Below are 16,088 nucleotides of genomic sequence, written 5' to 3'. Positions count from 1 at the left end.
ATTCATTTTTGTGGGACTGCATTATTTTTAGTATTATACTCAGAATAGCTACTAAGCTCAGATGATAAACAAAACAATTATAAAATGGAACCCCTCAGTTCAACAGCATTTAATCAATTTTAAGAAGTGGTTAGGATGAGTAGAGAATTTGTCTTATAGTTGATTTAAAAGTTAAACTTTAGGTTTCGATGACTAAAAGAAAGAGAAGGGGGTCCTTATTTTGTGTTTTCTTAATTATGTGATTTGGGTGCTCTATAAACAAATACGTTAATTTAAGAATACGACACCGTATCAGTCAGGGGTCTCCAGAGAAACGGAACCAGTAGGCTGCACATGCAAACACACACGTACACGCCTCTCTCTGTGGTTGCCAACCGTGCAACCTGCTCTGTCTGGCTACACACACACACATACACACACACACGGAGTTATTTTAAGGAATTGGCTCACATGATTATGGAGGCTGGGGAGTCCCCAGATCTGCCTGCAAGCCGGAGACCCAGCAAAGCTAGTGGTGGGGTTCTAGTCTGAATCCAAAGGCCAGGGAACCAGGAGAACTGGCGGAGGAGTGCGGTGCAAGTCCGAAGGCCTGAGAGCCGGGAGTGGCCGGGGAGAAGGTCCCGTGCGGGGCAGGAGGAGGCCAGCACCCCAGCACAGCGGGCAGTCAGAAGCCGGTGAGCCCGTCCTGCCTCCGCCTGGTCGTTTCTTCACCCAGGACCCAGTGGGTGGCATGGTGCTCACCCACGGGGGCCACCAGGGCGAATGCCCATCCCGTCCAGAAACGCCCTCAGAAATGTTTGCGCAAATATCCGGGCACCCCGTGGCTCAGCCGACGACGCGTAAGAGGAACCATTCCGAGCAGCACGAATGGTTTTTTCCTACGCTTTTGGTCATGTGGTTTCCAAAACGTGCTCGTCTTATGCTTGAAACAAATGAAACGGATGAAGATGTTCGGATGAAAATCCGGCTTGAGCACTAAGTTTCTTTTTCCCGAAGACGGATGAAAACTCTGCAGAGATCCGCCCCTCCCCCGTGCAGCCCTCCTGGTACCTACAGGCTGCCGGCAGCCTCCTCGGTGCAAACCTGTCACTGAGTCCCTTTTGGGTTCCGGTCTGGGAACATGGCCAGTTTTCAGTTGCAACAGACGTGACCAAGTCTGAGGCCGGCCTCTAAGTGCCAGCCCGGCCCATTGTCCCAGCTCGTGCTGTGGGAGCCCGGGCATTTGCTTGCCCTTAGGTCTCCTTAATGCTCTTCAAGACCACTGATGCTCTGACGGTGAATGTTTATTGGGCATGCTGTTCTGTGGGAAGCTGGAATTAGGGTGCAGTTTCTTCTGGTGGGCACGTCACGCCCCATGTGGTCTGGGGCCTGCGGTGTTTCCCCGTCTGCAGCGTCTCTCCTTTGCCCTTCATCCCTCAGCACCTGCTTTCTCTCTGGGTCCCTGGATCGTTTTTATTGTAATATTAGACTTACCGACTGCCTCCCTCTGTCTTGTACTTACAGCTCACGTTGGGTTGTTGAGACCCGTAGTGTTTTAGGTAGTGACTCGTGTGGCACGTGACGCATGCGGCATGTTTTATTGTCGATAACGGTATTTACTGATGGGGTTGTGAGGAGAGAGTTGTGCAGACTGAGCTGTCCCTGCATTTGTTCCATGGGTCCCACCTAAGTTTCCAAGGTAGGTAGGGCAGCCACAGAACTGTCCCCGTCTTCTCTTAGCATACACTTCGTGGTTCTGTCCCCTGTTGCGTCGCATTGATCGATTTCATGAATTCCATTGGAAAACCAGGGATATATAGTGGAAATGGACAGGGCAGGGTTTCAGATCCTCTGGGCCAATAAAATATTTCTCAGGTCCCAGGTTTTCACTGGGCCAAAATGTGACGGGCATTGCTCAGGTCCAGGGTTGGCAGACTGGCCTATGGGCCAGATGTGACCACTGCCTGTTTTTGTGAATAAAGGTTTATTGGAACCTGCTCTTTATACACCGTTCGCAGCTGCTGAGCCGCTGCCGGGACCCGTGGCTGTAACAGGGATCGCATGGCGCGGGGAGCCTAACGCACCCGCTACCCAGCCCCGCGCCGGGAGGTTCGCTGAGCCCCGCTTCCTCAGACACGGGGACTGGGCTCTTAGACACTACTATTCTGAGGCATTGGCTACAGCTTTAAAAGCGTATCTCTCCTCTCTTGTCCTTACGTGATTATCAAAATTGCATTTCTACTCCCATTTCCTTCCCTCTGAAGCTTCACCCTGTGGGTAGTCTGCTGGCTGAATAAGGGGACGTGGAGAGACCCTCAGGGTTCCTGCGCCAGGGCCCTCGGGTACTGCGCGGCGAGCGGTAAGGGGAACATGAGACCAGAAGCCCTGGAAGGTCACGCTCGGGCTGCAGCTCAAGAAAGGCGGCATCCGTTGCGGTGCGTGGGAGACACAGACTCGGGCCGGAGCCTCCGGAAGCGGGGCCCTGGGCAGCCGAGGGCTGTCCGGACCGCGGCCGAGTGAGGGCTCTGCGGCTGAGGTTGGCTCCAGGCCGCCGTTCCGTGTGTGAGGACGGCTGTGACAGTCATTCATCCCGGGACAGCCGTCTGCTGACTCGCTTTGGCTGCACCTAAAAGTCAGAGGTGCTTCGGCCACGTCTGTTTCCAGACCAGAAATAACTCAGACGCGGCCTCAGCAGCACCCGGTTCCCCGCTTGTCGTCCTGGCGTGGGGTTCGCCGCCCCCGGGCGTCAGCATCCGTCGGCACTCGAGTTTCCGTGTGGCCGGTGTCGTCATCGGGGGCTGGAGGGAGACGCGCGTGGCCCAGCTGTGCTTGCGGGGGGCGGTGGGGGGGCGCCTGTCCATCGCTGAGCCAGCCCCTGGCCGCGCGTGGCGTGGCGGCGCATTCCGGTGGGAGGTGTTATTTCTGGGCCAGGAGCAGGTGGCCATAAGGCCTCTGGGTGCTGCCCGCGCGGCCTCCAGGCTGGGGGCCTGGGGCTCCCGTGCCTTCCTCCGGGTCCCCCCGCGTCTCTCCTCGCGCCCGCCGGTGCGCCGGCCTCCACGCCCCTTGTGCTCAGGGACTCCGGGGCCAGGGGTGCGAAGATTTAAAGAAAAGAAAAAAAAAGGAACAAACAAATCTGTTAGGAAAAGGCCTTCCTTCCACTTCTTTTAAGACCAGAATTAAGATGTTTGACTTACAGGCGCTGTTAGAATAAAACGACCTAAGCTGAAGTTTTTGATGAATTCTCACGTGGCATTTCTAACTGTCCCCACTGCCGGCACCTGCTGGAGTCCGCTGGTCACTCTGGTCCCAGCACGTGGCGCTGGCCCACCCCACGGGCACCCCTGACTGAGGACCCCTGGACGTCCTCAGCAGCCCGCTCCTGGGCATCCACTCCAGTGAGACGGGGGCCCGAGCCTGCACGTCGATGTTAGAGGGGCTTCGTCTGTCCCGCCCCGAGCTGGACGCTGGCCGGCCACAGAGCAGGGGCAGAGGCGCCCGGAGCCAGGCTGCCCGTGTGTGCGGTCGGGCAGGAAGAGCACAGGCGTGCTTTCTTCTGGGTGGCTCACGTTTGGGGGCGCTTGCTGCCCGTTAAACTTGACCTTTGGCTGAGGTGGGGTCTGCTGCGTTCTCTGCTGTAAGGTTACCTTTTCCCTTTGTAGTTTAAGAAGTAAGTTCTGTGAGCGGGGGGTGCTTTCAGACACTCGTAAACACCTTTTTCCACGGGTTAGCATCCGCCGTGAGTCTTCCCTGAATCAGTTGTTTCCCGGAAGACTGGCAAAGGGTGGTTATATAGTTCCGTCATATTTTTTCTTTATAAGGTGCCATTGTCTTCTAAGGAATAGTTTCTCCCTTTCCCACTGTTACTAATTTATATCTTTATGACTCGTGGGCTTTATTTCATTCAGTGAATTACAGTGTTACTTTCACACTGTTCCCAGTGTGGCCAGTGGGGACCCGTTCCAGCCGGCTTGTCCTCTTGACGCAGCCGCCCTGTTCCTCCCAAGCGCCCGTGTTTCCGGCTCCGCGTGTCCCTTCCCAGCCCCCGCCCGTGAGGGCCCGTTCCCCGAAGAGCCCTGGCTCCTTCCTGCAAGTGGAGAATGGCATTTGGAAACCCAGACTGGGCACTAGATGAGCTGGTGGTTTTCACTGTCACGTGGGGTCGGGGCGTAAATCACCTTCCTCAAAGGCCGGAGAGCGACCTCACAACCCCTGTGACTCAGAGACACAGACGCGTGGATGGGCCGTTGGTGCCGGCGCTTCTGCTCAGTTCCCCTGTCCTGTGTGATGTGGAAGTCTGAGTTTCTGAACGATGAGAAATACTCGGTGACCCAGTGAGCCACACAGAGACCGGAGGGCGAGGTCAGAAGGGCTCCTGCCGAGTGGTCAGTCTGGGGCCAAGGAGAGCGCGCGGTTCTGGGTCCGAGTGTTTACACTCGGCCGGGTATCGGCCCCCCACACTTTCCCTGGGGCCCTATTGCAGTTTGTAGGCATCGCATGTACGTGGTGTTAAGCCAGTGGCTTTCTTTTGGACGAGAGGGGCAGAGCTTGTTAATACGGTTGGTCCTCTTTGCTGTTATTCATAAGTTGCAGCTATTTTGATCGATAATATATAACAGGATTTTGCAGAGACTATTTAGATGTTATGTGTAACTCGAGATTTTTGTGAATAACGTTGATGATTGAAGAGCAACTTCATTTCAAGAAGAGGAAACTACTAAGTTAGTTTGAACTAGTACACTTCAGTTCTCCAGAGCTCAAAAAAGTCAAGGAGAGAAAAGCCTCTAAAACTGTTGGCCTGCAATCTCTCTTCAGACCGGTAGGTGCGTAGCTTCATATTTTAAGATTTCACGTTGTGCCAAGAATCCACAGAGAAGCTGTATAGTGTGGTGGAATGATCAAAATGCATGTAGGAAAGTGGAAAGCATTTTGAAATCTATGCACACCCTTTGTTAGTTAAATCGGATTTACTCTTAAGTTGTCAACCAAGTTAGAATCTGAATTTAAAAGATTATAAGATTGACCTTTATATCTTTAGTTAACTAATTTTTGTTGTACCAGGAGGGAAATATTTTTCTTTAGCTAAACATTCTTCAACGGTAACTATAATTTAAGATATTTTCTATCTAGTGACCATTTTACATATATATTTTTTGACAAAAATGAAGATCACAAAATGCACCAAATGATTTTCTTTCAAATATATATTTAAGCCTCATTTTTTAAACTCTATTATATATTTTAATACTATAGTTTATAACTGATAAAGAATTAGCTTAGTGTTTTAAAATGTACATTGGTTTATTTTAAGGCAATTTCTGCAAAAAAAGAACCCTGAAATTTTAAAGTTGAATATCACAGAGGATGTCTATAGCATAGAATAAAGTTTCTTACTTTGATTAGTATGTTAACTATAGTGAATACATTAACTGTGGTTGTTCAAATAATATTAGGAAAAAGTATACAGCATGGTTTAATTTGCTTCTAATTATCTAAGCTTTAGAACTTCTATAAAAATATTAAACTATGGGACCTAGGAAAGGTGAAAGGCATGCAAAGGTTTGGTGTTCTGATGCTATTTTCATGCTCAAAATAAGATGGTCATCTGATGTAGTGTTGCTGAGGACTATATCATTTAGTATTTATAACATACAGAATACTGTGTTTTAATTCATAAATATTCACCAGGGTCGTATGAATATTACAGATTTAGCCCACTGACATAATTTCTTAAAACCAAATAGTTTGTTCATTGAGTTAGCTTTTATATCTGAAATTGAGATTCCTAACTTTATAGTTTTATTTTTCTGCAAACCATGTGGCTGTACACAAGAATAGGGGAAGATTGTTTTACTTTACCACGTACTGAACTTGGGACTGTGTGTCAGAGTGTTTGTGATGCTAGGCCAACCGGGGGGAATGCCGTGTGTTTTAGAGACCCGGTGCCAGCACATCCAGAAGCTTTCCTGCCCCACAGCTAATGGGCATGGCGGTGACAGGACAGGGCTTTGAGCCCTCCGCTCCCCCAGACACGCTCCTTGGCAGAGCTCAGCCGCAGCAAACTTGATACGTGCAGTCTGCGTCCTAATAACTCGCCGCCGGGTTTTCCTGTCTCGTTCCCACCCTGTTCCTCGCCCTTCCCAGCACCGCCCTGCCTTGACTTTTTGCTCCTTACCTAGTCGGGAGGGGGTTGCCTTTTCTGCCGCCAACCGTGTCTCATCAGCTGCAAGTCCTAAGAGCCTAACCACCAGCGGCTCCAGCGTCCGTCCGCTGGCCCCCCGGCCACGCGTGGCGCGCTCACGCAGCAGGGTCTGCTGGGCACCTCTGGGCGCCAGGGCGTGCCGGGGACACGGCAGGGAAGGGAGGGACAGGCTCCTGCCTGCAGGCTGCTTGCACTGCAGCAGAGCAGAGACAGAAACAAGTCAGAAAATACACACGGCAATTACAAATCGCCATCATCGCTCCGAGGAGGCCGAGGGCCGAGGGGGTGGAGGGTACACGTGGGGCCAGTGTGACCTGGGGCGCGTGGTCAGGGCCGGCTGGCCAGGGATCATGGGCCCAGGGGACAGGAGACAGTGACACCTGTTGTGGGTCGTGTTAGAGGCGGAAGGGGACCGGGGACTCCCTGAGGTGCTTTGGGGACAGCCGGTGGCACTGATGGTGTGTGGGCTCGGGGAGCAGGAGAGGCGGGAGGGGGAGCGCTGAGGGGGAGTCTGGGTTTTCACCTGGACCCTCTCCTCTGGAAGTGTGGCCTCGGACCTCTGGGCGGGTGGGGCAGGGGCTTGGAGGGGTCCCGACACCCTTCTGTGGGTGGGAGGGAGAGAAACATCCGTGTGCGGTTGCCTCTCACATGCCCCCCAGGCCTGTGCCCTGACTGGGAATCGAACCGGCGACCCTTTGGCTCGCAGGCCGGCGCTCAGTCCCCTGAGCCACAGCAGCAGGCTCCCCTGTGTATTCTTTGCCCGTCACGCAGTTGCAGTAAACGAGCAGTAATGCTGCCCGGTCTTGACCTTTGAGGACATCTTTTAAGGTGGGAGACGGCGGAGGTATTCCGAAGCTTTCCTGCGCCTTCCCCTACGTCATGCAGAAGCATTTCAGTCCAGGTTGATTTCAGATCTAAATACGAAAGGTCAAGTGACAGAGCTTCCGTGGGAAGACAGTGCAGGAGAGCTTAGGGAGAGGATTCTTAAATAACACAAAAACATTCGTCACAGAGGAAGAGGCTGGCTCATTAGACCCGTTACAGTGACGGTGACGGTTTCTGTCCTCGGGGAATTGGACGATGCCATGGGAGGGTTAAAGAGATGGTGCACAGGCGGGAGGAAGTGTGCGCGATCCAGACGGCCCACGGCTGCGATGCTGTTGCTCTGTAGAGAGCATCATGAAGCAGCGTCTGGGCGCACGGGCTGTGGGGCGTTGGCGCTCAGTGTGCGTGGCTGTGCGGGGCCGGTCCCTCGGGCGGTCTTCAGCCTGTGTTTCCGGAACGAATGGAACGAGTGTTGTCATTACCTGCAACGTGTGCATGAAAGAATCAGCCCCCTTTAAGTTTAAGCCCAGCAGGCACGGTGGGCATCGTAGGCGGACCCGCAGAACCACACATGCCCCGTCTGTGACGCCGAGGTGCGTGCCGGGCGTGCCAGGTGCCGAGCGTGGCTGTGGGAGCCTGCCGGGCGCTTTCTCCTCATCGTGGGCGGGGGACGGGAAGCCTCAGGCCGGACGGCGCAGAGGAGTTGTCCTCGCAAACCAGGAGCTGCTGAGCCCGCGTGCTGCTTTGGGGGCCCGCCGTGGTGAGGCGGTGGGGGTCGGTGTGAGCTGGGCAGCGCTTAGGTCTAGGAAGTGGCAGATCCGAGAGTGCGGCTGTCGGAGCGGGTTATTTCTGACGTGTTCAGTGACCCTCTGGTGTTTGGTGAGGAGCGGTATGAACTGGGAACGACATCATTGCTTACATTTCAACTTGGCCTTTTTGCAGGTTTCCGAAGTTCCCGTTGGCTTTGCACAATGGACGAGCCATCGCAAGGCATGCAGGGGCCGCCCGCTCCTCAGTTCCAGCCGCAGGTAATGCGTCCCCACGGGGCCGGCGGAAGGGCACGTCTGCGTTCCCCACGGGGATTTGCAGCTCCTTCAGGCAGCACAGTGGCCCGCGTGCTCCCTGCGAGCAGTGTCCCAGGCAGTGTCCTCGTGTACAGAAAGGAAGAGAAGAGGTTGCAGCGTTAGCTTTTAACTGGAATGGGATGCCCTGCAAAGACCCGAGGGTGCATACTGGGCTGTGCCCAGGCTGTGGGTGTGCCCGGGACTCATGCCCGTCCTTGCTTTGGCCTGTGACCCTGCGTTGTCCCCAAATGCCTTCCGTCGGTGCCACGTCTCACGCTCTGATGGGGACTGTGCTTCTCCTGTTCGGCAGTTGCGTCATTCTCTGTAACAGAACGAGGTGAGAAGAACGTTTCATAAAAAGTGTACGCACACCATTGAAATCCCGTACACGGCTGCGCGCCATTCAGCCCAGGGCGCAGTGATGTTTAACGTGACAGACCCCCTCACGTGGCAGCGCCTTGTGCTGGGGCGTCACCCACAAAGGCCACACCGCTCAGCGTCTCGGGGTTTTTCCTTGATGGCGATTCTGAAACTGTGTGCGAAGTCACGGGTGTTCGCACGGGCGCTGCGGTCAGGCAGGCCTGGGAGGCCAGGGACACGCCGTGCAGGCCCTCCTCGGGGCCTCTCCCGCACGGAGGGGACGTCAGGTGGCTGTCCCCCCGCTGCCTTCACCACTGGACCCTGTCTCTCCTGTCCTGTCGCCCACCCGCTGACTCCTCCCTTTGTGAGGCTCACGGCGTGTGGACACGCACAGGCAGCCGAGGACGCCGCAGGCCACTTCTGTTTCCGGGAGGGGGGGTGTAGGTTCTTGGCACGTCTTCCTTTCTCTTGTTCTGAGATGAATCCTCCGACCCTGTGACGCATGACCTGTGGTTCCATTTCTAGTGCCGTAAGAATGTCTCGATTGACGGTTTAGAACGCGGGGCTGTGAGATTCGTGTGTCTCTGCTAATTGTTTTTGCATTTCGGTCACCTCTTGGACTGAGGGGTGAGTACTTCCTGTCAGGCCCTTCTCCTTCTTTTCCCTCCTTGTCTTTCCTTCCCCCTCTTCCCTCTGAACCCTTCCACTTGCGCCTAGGAGCTACCGGCAGGGTGTTTTGGGACGGTTCTCCTGTGTATTCTCATTGCTGTAGGCTTCCGTTTACATGATAATGCATTTAGCTTTTTAAAAAAATACAGACTGTAAAAAGATGGTGGTAGAGAAAATACTTTTCACCGAGACTAACTTGAAGCACTGGACGTTTCCAGCTCCCACTTTGTGGTATTTTGATTCATGGCCAGGGAATGACGAGGACGGTGCTGCCCTCACCCCCGTAATGAAGTGGGGTGTGAGAGAAGTCTAATCAGAGCGTGGCTCTGAGGCGTCCTGGGAGTGACCAGAGGGAGCGGCGTTTTAGTGGTAATGCTGATCAGGGCTTGGGCTGTAATTACTGTCAGTTGGAAGGTATCTAGGGTAGCACTTTGACTGCCTGAGACACAGGGACAGCATCCAGATCTACAGGGAGAAAACCAGCCACTTCTGTGCCTCCTGGGAGGTGCGAGGACCTTGGCTGAGAGTCTCCCACGCAGGAGGGAGGTGGACGGCCCTTGCTTTCGGCTTCACGACAGCCCCTGCTCCAGCCCCCGCGTCCCGCACAAACTGTGTCAATCTCCCGCGCAGGGTCTAGGAATCGGTGGCTCCAGAAATAGTCCAAGTCATTTTAGGGAGATCACGTCTCACATGGGAAGACGCATGAATAATAGACTTCATTAGTGCACGTGGCGTTTTTCCGTGGGTGTGTGTTTTGTTTTTTGGTTTACAGCGACGTTTGTAGATCTGAAGGGATTGTGTTAGATGTTGTCAAAAGTATATTCTAATTTGTGTAGTTCGGGGATGAGTAATATCTTTTTTAAGATCCTAGGATAAGCTTTATTGACAAATAAAATTGAAGGACATGTTGAAGTTCCGGTACTTTTAAATTTTGGAGAAATTCAATAACATTAATAGAAAATATAAGGCAATTTATTAATTTGCATAACTGGTAATATAAAAGTCATTAGTAAGAGATGATTGCAGTAACAATGAAACCCTTATTAATGATGGGAAATATTATAATTAACACTGGCTTGTATATTGGATCATTGATAACAATACCTCTAGGAATTGCCAGGGCATAATTTTCTCTCTGGGGAGTCTGCTGAGTCCGTGATGTGACTCTTTAATTTCCCCGGAGACTGTCATCATCCTGATGTTGTCCTGGATTCTCTTACTGCTTCGCAAATGTCCTTGGATGCAAATTTAATGCAAATTAATCAGTTTAGTCCTGGGGAGCCATTGTTTAAAGACTGCACCTGTGAGAGGAGCCAGGGGCACAGCAGTGTGACCGGTATTCTTAGAAGAAGAGTGTGTGTGTGGAAGACGCAGTCAACACAGACCGCAGGTGGAGGCCCGTGCCAGGCGGTGAGCAAGCCTCGACGGGGGCCGGGAGCGCGTTCAGATCCCCAGGAGATTCGCTGGGAAGAGCACCACTCACTCTGGGGGTTGATTTCCCAGTTGTCGTGTGTGATTTTCAGTATTTATTGTGCTTCTGAGACTTCAGAATGCTTTTGTGATAGAACCTGTTAGTATATATAAATTCAGGTCTTTCAAGGGACTGAACATAGTAATTTGCCACAATAACAGGAGGTAAGTGCTTCCAAAGTCTTGATTACGCCCTGAGTAAAAGTCGCGCTGTCTCAGTTAGTCATTAAGAAGTAAAGTCATATTAAACACCAGCGCACGGGCTTGTGTGGTCCATGCTACTTAGTTAGTTTTGAGGCTTCTTTCAAGAACGAACCTGAGGGATAGTTACCCGGGGTGCGCAGGCCGCTCAGCAACCACGGAAGGAAGCGCGTGCTGCGTGAGCCGGTGTCCCGGGCTCTGGGTGCCGGGCGGTGGTCCTTGTGTTCGCCGTGCCCTGCGCTCCCCGCACGCGCCAGCCGTGCCCTGGCGCCACCCCGCGCGGCTTTGTGTCACGCTCTCCCCGCCCCGGAACTGCTGGAAGGACCTCGGGCAGAGGAACTGCAGTCAGACACGCTGCGTTCCCACCCAGGCGGCCCCTGCTGCAGGCGTGACGCGTGAGCCGGGAAGCCAGGCCCCGCGGAGCTGGGGCCCCCAGTGGGAGGCAGAGCCCACCGGCGGCAGGGGGACGCAGCGGCAGCCAGAGGCGCACTCCACGTGCGGCCCCGAGCAGCAGGGACCGGCAGGAAGGCTGGGGTCGAGACTGAAGGAGTCCCGCGGAAAACCCGAGGCCACCCCAGGGGTCCGCGCACGCAAGAGCCCTGCGGGGACGGTGTTACTGCTGGCGCCATGGGTAGGGCGGAGTCACAGCGACATGGGGCATGTGTCCTCGGAGCTCCCGCGCCGCCTCACGCCCACAGGAGACATCGGGAAGCCCCCCCTGCCCCGCAGAGGCCAGAAGCAGGGCTCGGGCGGCTCACGCAGCGCAGGCAGGTGCTGGCGACAGAACCGGGCCCCGGCTCCGAGCCCGCGCCTCTCTGTCGGGCCGTGTGGGGACCGCGCGGACTCTCCGGGGACGCCGGGCTGATGGGCAGCGCGGTGCTCCGGTCCCCGTGCTCTCTCACAGGCCAGGGGGCCCTCGTCAAGGCTTGGTGGGCACTGGGGCCTGCAGGGGCCGCTTCTCCAGCTGGGGTGCTGCTGGCGGCCTGGGGCGCTCTCCTCTCCTCGGCCTGCCCCTCCCCGGGCTCCGTGGGGGCCTGTCTGCGGCCACAGTCACGCAGGACGCGCGTGTGTGAGGGCGCCGTTGGCCCGTGTACAGTGCGTGTGTGGATCGGCCTCTTCCTAGCGGGCTGCCCTCTGCTTCTGCCTCGGAGGGACTCGGTGTGTGGGGGGAGGGACACACAGGTGTGACCAAATATTGAAAACCGGCGAGATCCGGAACCAGCCGTTTGCGGAGGTGAGGGACTGCGGCCAATCGCTGTGGCCGCGCAGAAGCAGGAGCCGGGAGAGCTGTCCCCGTGAGCGGGGGACGAGCCCGTCGCAGGGCCAGCAGTGGGTCGTCCAGAGGGGAGGCCTGCCCGGCGCGGAGAGCAGCGCTGTCCCCAAGTTCTGCAGGGCCTTGTACGGCGCGGCCACGGCCGGGGACCCGCGGGGCACGAGGTGTGGCCGCTGGCTGAGGCCCAGGGGCCGGCGCGTCAGTGACCGAGGAGCCCTGCGTCACCGGTGAGGCGCCCTTGTCTTTATTGTGTACGGAGCAGAGTAGCAGGTTTTCCTTTGTAGACGCCGAGGATCCTCTGCGTGACTCATACAACTCAGAGGCCGTTTTGTGCAGCCGGGACTGTCCCTGGTCTTGACGGGCCTGCTGGGGACCGAGGCCCAGTGTACATACCAAACTGAGGACCGAGAAAAGGCGATTGAGGGGCTTTATTGGGTTTATAATTCACTCTGATTTGAATCTCATTATTTTAGCCCCAGCGTAACTCCAATGCTAAACTAAAAATCGAGGGGGAATTGAACATCATTCAAAACAGAGGACGTGGCTCTCTCTAAGAGCAGTCCTGACGTGCGTGGGCATGCCCCTGCTGGCCCCATCTTCATGTGCGCAGGGCTGCCTGCCGTGGGACGTCACCCGTCCAAGGGAAGTGTGGCGCCGAGCGCAGCCTGACAGGTCACTACCCAAGTGAACGGGCCGCCCATCTGCCTGCCTGCCGTCCTCCTTGGGGAGCCCTCTTCCTGCCCAGCTGTGTGTGTGCGCACGCTGCGGTGCAGCAGGGAGGCTGGGGAAGCGGGGGTGTGCAGCGATGGACCTCCTCACGGCAACCCTCCAGGTCTGCACTGGGTGACAAGACACGGGAGCGGGTGAGACAGGCTGTCGCTCAGCCGCTCTGCCCTTGAAGGAGGGCCGCGGGGAAAGGTGCCGCAAATGGGCCGTGAAGTTTACATCCACTGCCCACTGTTAAACAGATGACGTGTAATGAGGTGTCCCGTGCTCAGGCCCCATCAGCCTGATCCTCGGCGGCAGCTTGTCCCCCGGTTGCCAAAAACACTGCCCTCTGGCCCTCTCGCCACGCTGGCCGCCCAGCACGGGGCGCTGCCCAGGCTTAATCAGCCCAGACAGTGTGTGATCTGACATGCAAATGTAGGTCATTGCATATGTAAATGTGGGATTACAAGCCTGCATGCCAAAACACATTAGTGAGCCCGGCCGCAGCGGTGGCCGTCACGGCGCCTTAGCGGTTCCCACGATGCCTGTCAGTTACTCGGCCGGCAGAGGACGGGGTTCCCGGTCGCGTGTACGGCAGAGGCACTGCGGGGCGCGTTCGTGGCGGCGGAGCTGCGGCTCGCTCTGGAGGCTGCGCCGCGTTCGCATCCGGAGGAAGCCCGGCCTGCGTGGGTACAGGAAGGGGCTCTAGTTCTTAGATGTTGGGGACGCTGGAAAGTATGTGCGTTTCTTAGAAAAGCACAGGGAGACGGTAAGCACATCAGTGGGAAGGGGCGGGGGACAGGCGGAGCACAGAGGGTTTCTAGGGCAGAGGAACTGTTCTCTGTGATACCATGATGGACACATGTCACTCTGCACTTGTCCAGACCCACAGAATGTACAACAGCAGGAGCAGGCCACAATGTCACCTGTGGCCTCTGCGTGATCACGGCGTGTCAGAGTAGGTTCATGAGCCGTGGGAAATGCACCATCTGGTGAGGGACGTTGCTACCGGGAGGGGGCTTGGGGGGCTGGGCATGTGAGCGGAGCAAAGGGCTGCATGGGAGATGTCTGCCCGCCCCCCCCAGTGTTGCTGTGAACCCCAAACTGCTCTAAAGACCTAAAGTCTTTCACAGGAAGTAGTGGTGTGGCGGTGAACTCCCTGCCCCGCCCCTGGGGAGCGCCCTCCACGCAAGCTACGTGGTGGCCAGGAGGCTCGGGCCTCATCTGTTACTTGGCAGGTTGGCCACAGGCATGTGCAAGTTTATTCCATTTCAACTCAAAGATCCTTTGAAAAAGAACAGAAATCAAAGCACTAGATCGCACGGGACATGTTTATTCCGTGATTCAAAGACAATTCGTAGAGTTCCTGTCTAAAACTTCAGTCTTTCTCATCCTCTGGGCTTTCACACCCTTCTTCCCTGATGAGTGTCTTCCTTGTAGCCCTTCCCGTGTGACGTGACATGTACATGTTTTCCCACCTGGCTCGCTGTCTGTCTTCTCCCTCAGAGTGTCAGTGCTCTGAGGGCAGGCCGGGCGGCGTGGCTCCCGCTGCGCCTCTGTCTGGGGAACAGGGCCTGCGCGGGACGGGGGCTGGGAGCTGTGGAGGCCGCTGCCACGGGGCTTCCCTGCTGCGTGAAAACCACCATTGCCTCTGCATATCGTGCGAGTGAGAACCTCTCTTTCTTTTTTAATTACAGAAGGCCTTACGACCGGATATGGGCTATAATACATTAGCCAACTTTCGCATAGAAAAGAAAATTGGTCGCGGGCAATTTAGTGAAGTTTATAGAGCATCCTGTCTCTTGGATGGAGTGCCAGTAGCATTAAAAAAAGTGCAGGTAAGATGATTTCAATTCTATAAATCAATGTAACCTCATGCTGTGTGACTGATCAATAATCAATGGAGAAGTATGTCCTGATGGATTGGGTCAGAACTGGCCTACACTGGGGATTCCGGAAAGGAGCAGCGATTGTACTTGTACTTGCGGGCTGATGTCCGGGGTGCGTGGTGGCGATTCTGCGTCAGCCTCACTGTGGCCCTGGGCGTGCAGACTTAGTGGCTTGTCCCCCGACTCAGCGACGACGGCAGGGACCCCAGAGCTGTGGCTCCTGATAAGAAGTTGACTTGTGACCTCAGTAGTTTGAGTCAGAGCCGTGATTTCTGCGTGGCACATCCGGCCGGGTGCTCTGTCGCGCCAGGGCTTCCATTGCGGGTGCGTCCTGCGAGCTTCTGTTTTAAAACGTTTTCTCCAGCATGAAGACATTGATTACTGGGAGATTAGATGTGTACATGTCTCCAGACTTGTAACATTTTTAGTTTAATCCCTAGTACTAGAGTTATCCTTTCTCTATGTCCTAGAAAAACAGTTTCCAGGAATTCCCGTAAGGTGTAAGGCATTTAAAATTGTGTACTTCCCCACATTTCCCTGAGTTATCTGAAGTCCCGTGTGACGCATCGTTCCCGAGAATAGCAGGCGCCTCCGTGATTTGGCAAGATCAGCGATTTCTCTTGGCACCTTGGTTTTTTCAAGTGTAGGCAGTCAAGTGTGAGCGTGTTTCCTGTAACTAACACCAAGCCCACCGTTTTCTGTTTACATTAACATTGGTTACTGTTGTTAGCATGCTCTGTGGTGACATCTTTTCCCAGCATCGTCTGGGGAATTTGGGGAATGAGTGGCTTTTCTCTGGGAAATGGATGAACGTCCAGCTTACTCCTCTCCGTAGCAAACTTCCGACTTGACTCGCTCTGTCAGCGCCCTCTGCCAAGTGTCTTAGCCGCTGCTGCATCTGTGATCCCGCGGGGAACCCGGGTCGGCCCCCACCTTGTCAGGCTGCACCTGATACCCGGGAACACTCTGCGCGCCTCTCTGAACCTGCCTCTGGCGCGGCACAGGGGCTGCCCGCTCGCTCCCTGGCTGGTGTCTGTACTAAAGTCTAATAACGACTTGGAACTCAACACGGCTTGTGAAGGAAAGGGACACGGACGTGAACAGGTGGACCTCGTCGCTGTCACGGCAGAGGACAGCCATGCGGAGGCAGGGGGCCGGTGTCCAGGAGCTTCCTCCCGACGCCTGCGCGCGTCCCGCGCTTTGACGCGGCAGCCGCCTGGCTTTAGCGCGTTGCCGTGACCGGTGTCCGGGGCGGCCCCTCGTTCACCGGGCTGGCGCGTGTGCGGGGCGCGCTGCCGTGGCCGCTGTGTCCGGGGCGGCCCCTCGTTCACCGGGCTGGCGCGTGTGCGGGGCGCGCTGCCGTGGCCGCTGTGTCCGGGGCGGCCCCTCGTTCACCGGGCTGGCGCGTGTGCGGGCTCGCTGGTTGTGAAGCGATTTCTTACTGCCGTTTT

At 55.6% G+C, this 16,088-nt stretch overlaps 1 protein-coding gene across 5 annotated transcripts in view; it reads left to right on the top strand.

The window, feature by feature from the left end:
- The window catches only part of NEK7 (NIMA related kinase 7), a 60,039-nt gene that overhangs the window by 18,462 nt on the left and 25,489 nt on the right, over positions 1 to 16,088 (top strand). For 4 of the 5 annotated variants that reach the window (XM_090263196.1, XM_090263197.1, XM_090263199.1 and 1 more), the window contains exons 2-3: positions 7,946 to 8,031; positions 14,446 to 14,586. In XM_090263196.1, coding sequence (XP_090119322.1) covers positions 7,975 to 8,031; positions 14,446 to 14,586 — 198 coding nt within the window. In that variant the 5' untranslated portion in view covers positions 7,946 to 7,974. The remainder of the gene's footprint in view (positions 1 to 7,945; positions 8,032 to 14,445; positions 14,587 to 16,088) is intronic. The other variant, XM_090263195.1, reaches the window with a different exon arrangement.

This window comes from Furipterus horrens, unplaced genomic scaffold, assembly GCF_987537825.1.
Source record: "Furipterus horrens unplaced genomic scaffold, mFurHor1.1.pri manual_scaffold_15, whole genome shotgun sequence".
Taxonomy (NCBI): domain Eukaryota; kingdom Metazoa; phylum Chordata; class Mammalia; order Chiroptera; family Furipteridae; genus Furipterus; species Furipterus horrens.
This window is presented reverse-complemented; position numbering and strand designations above follow the sequence as displayed.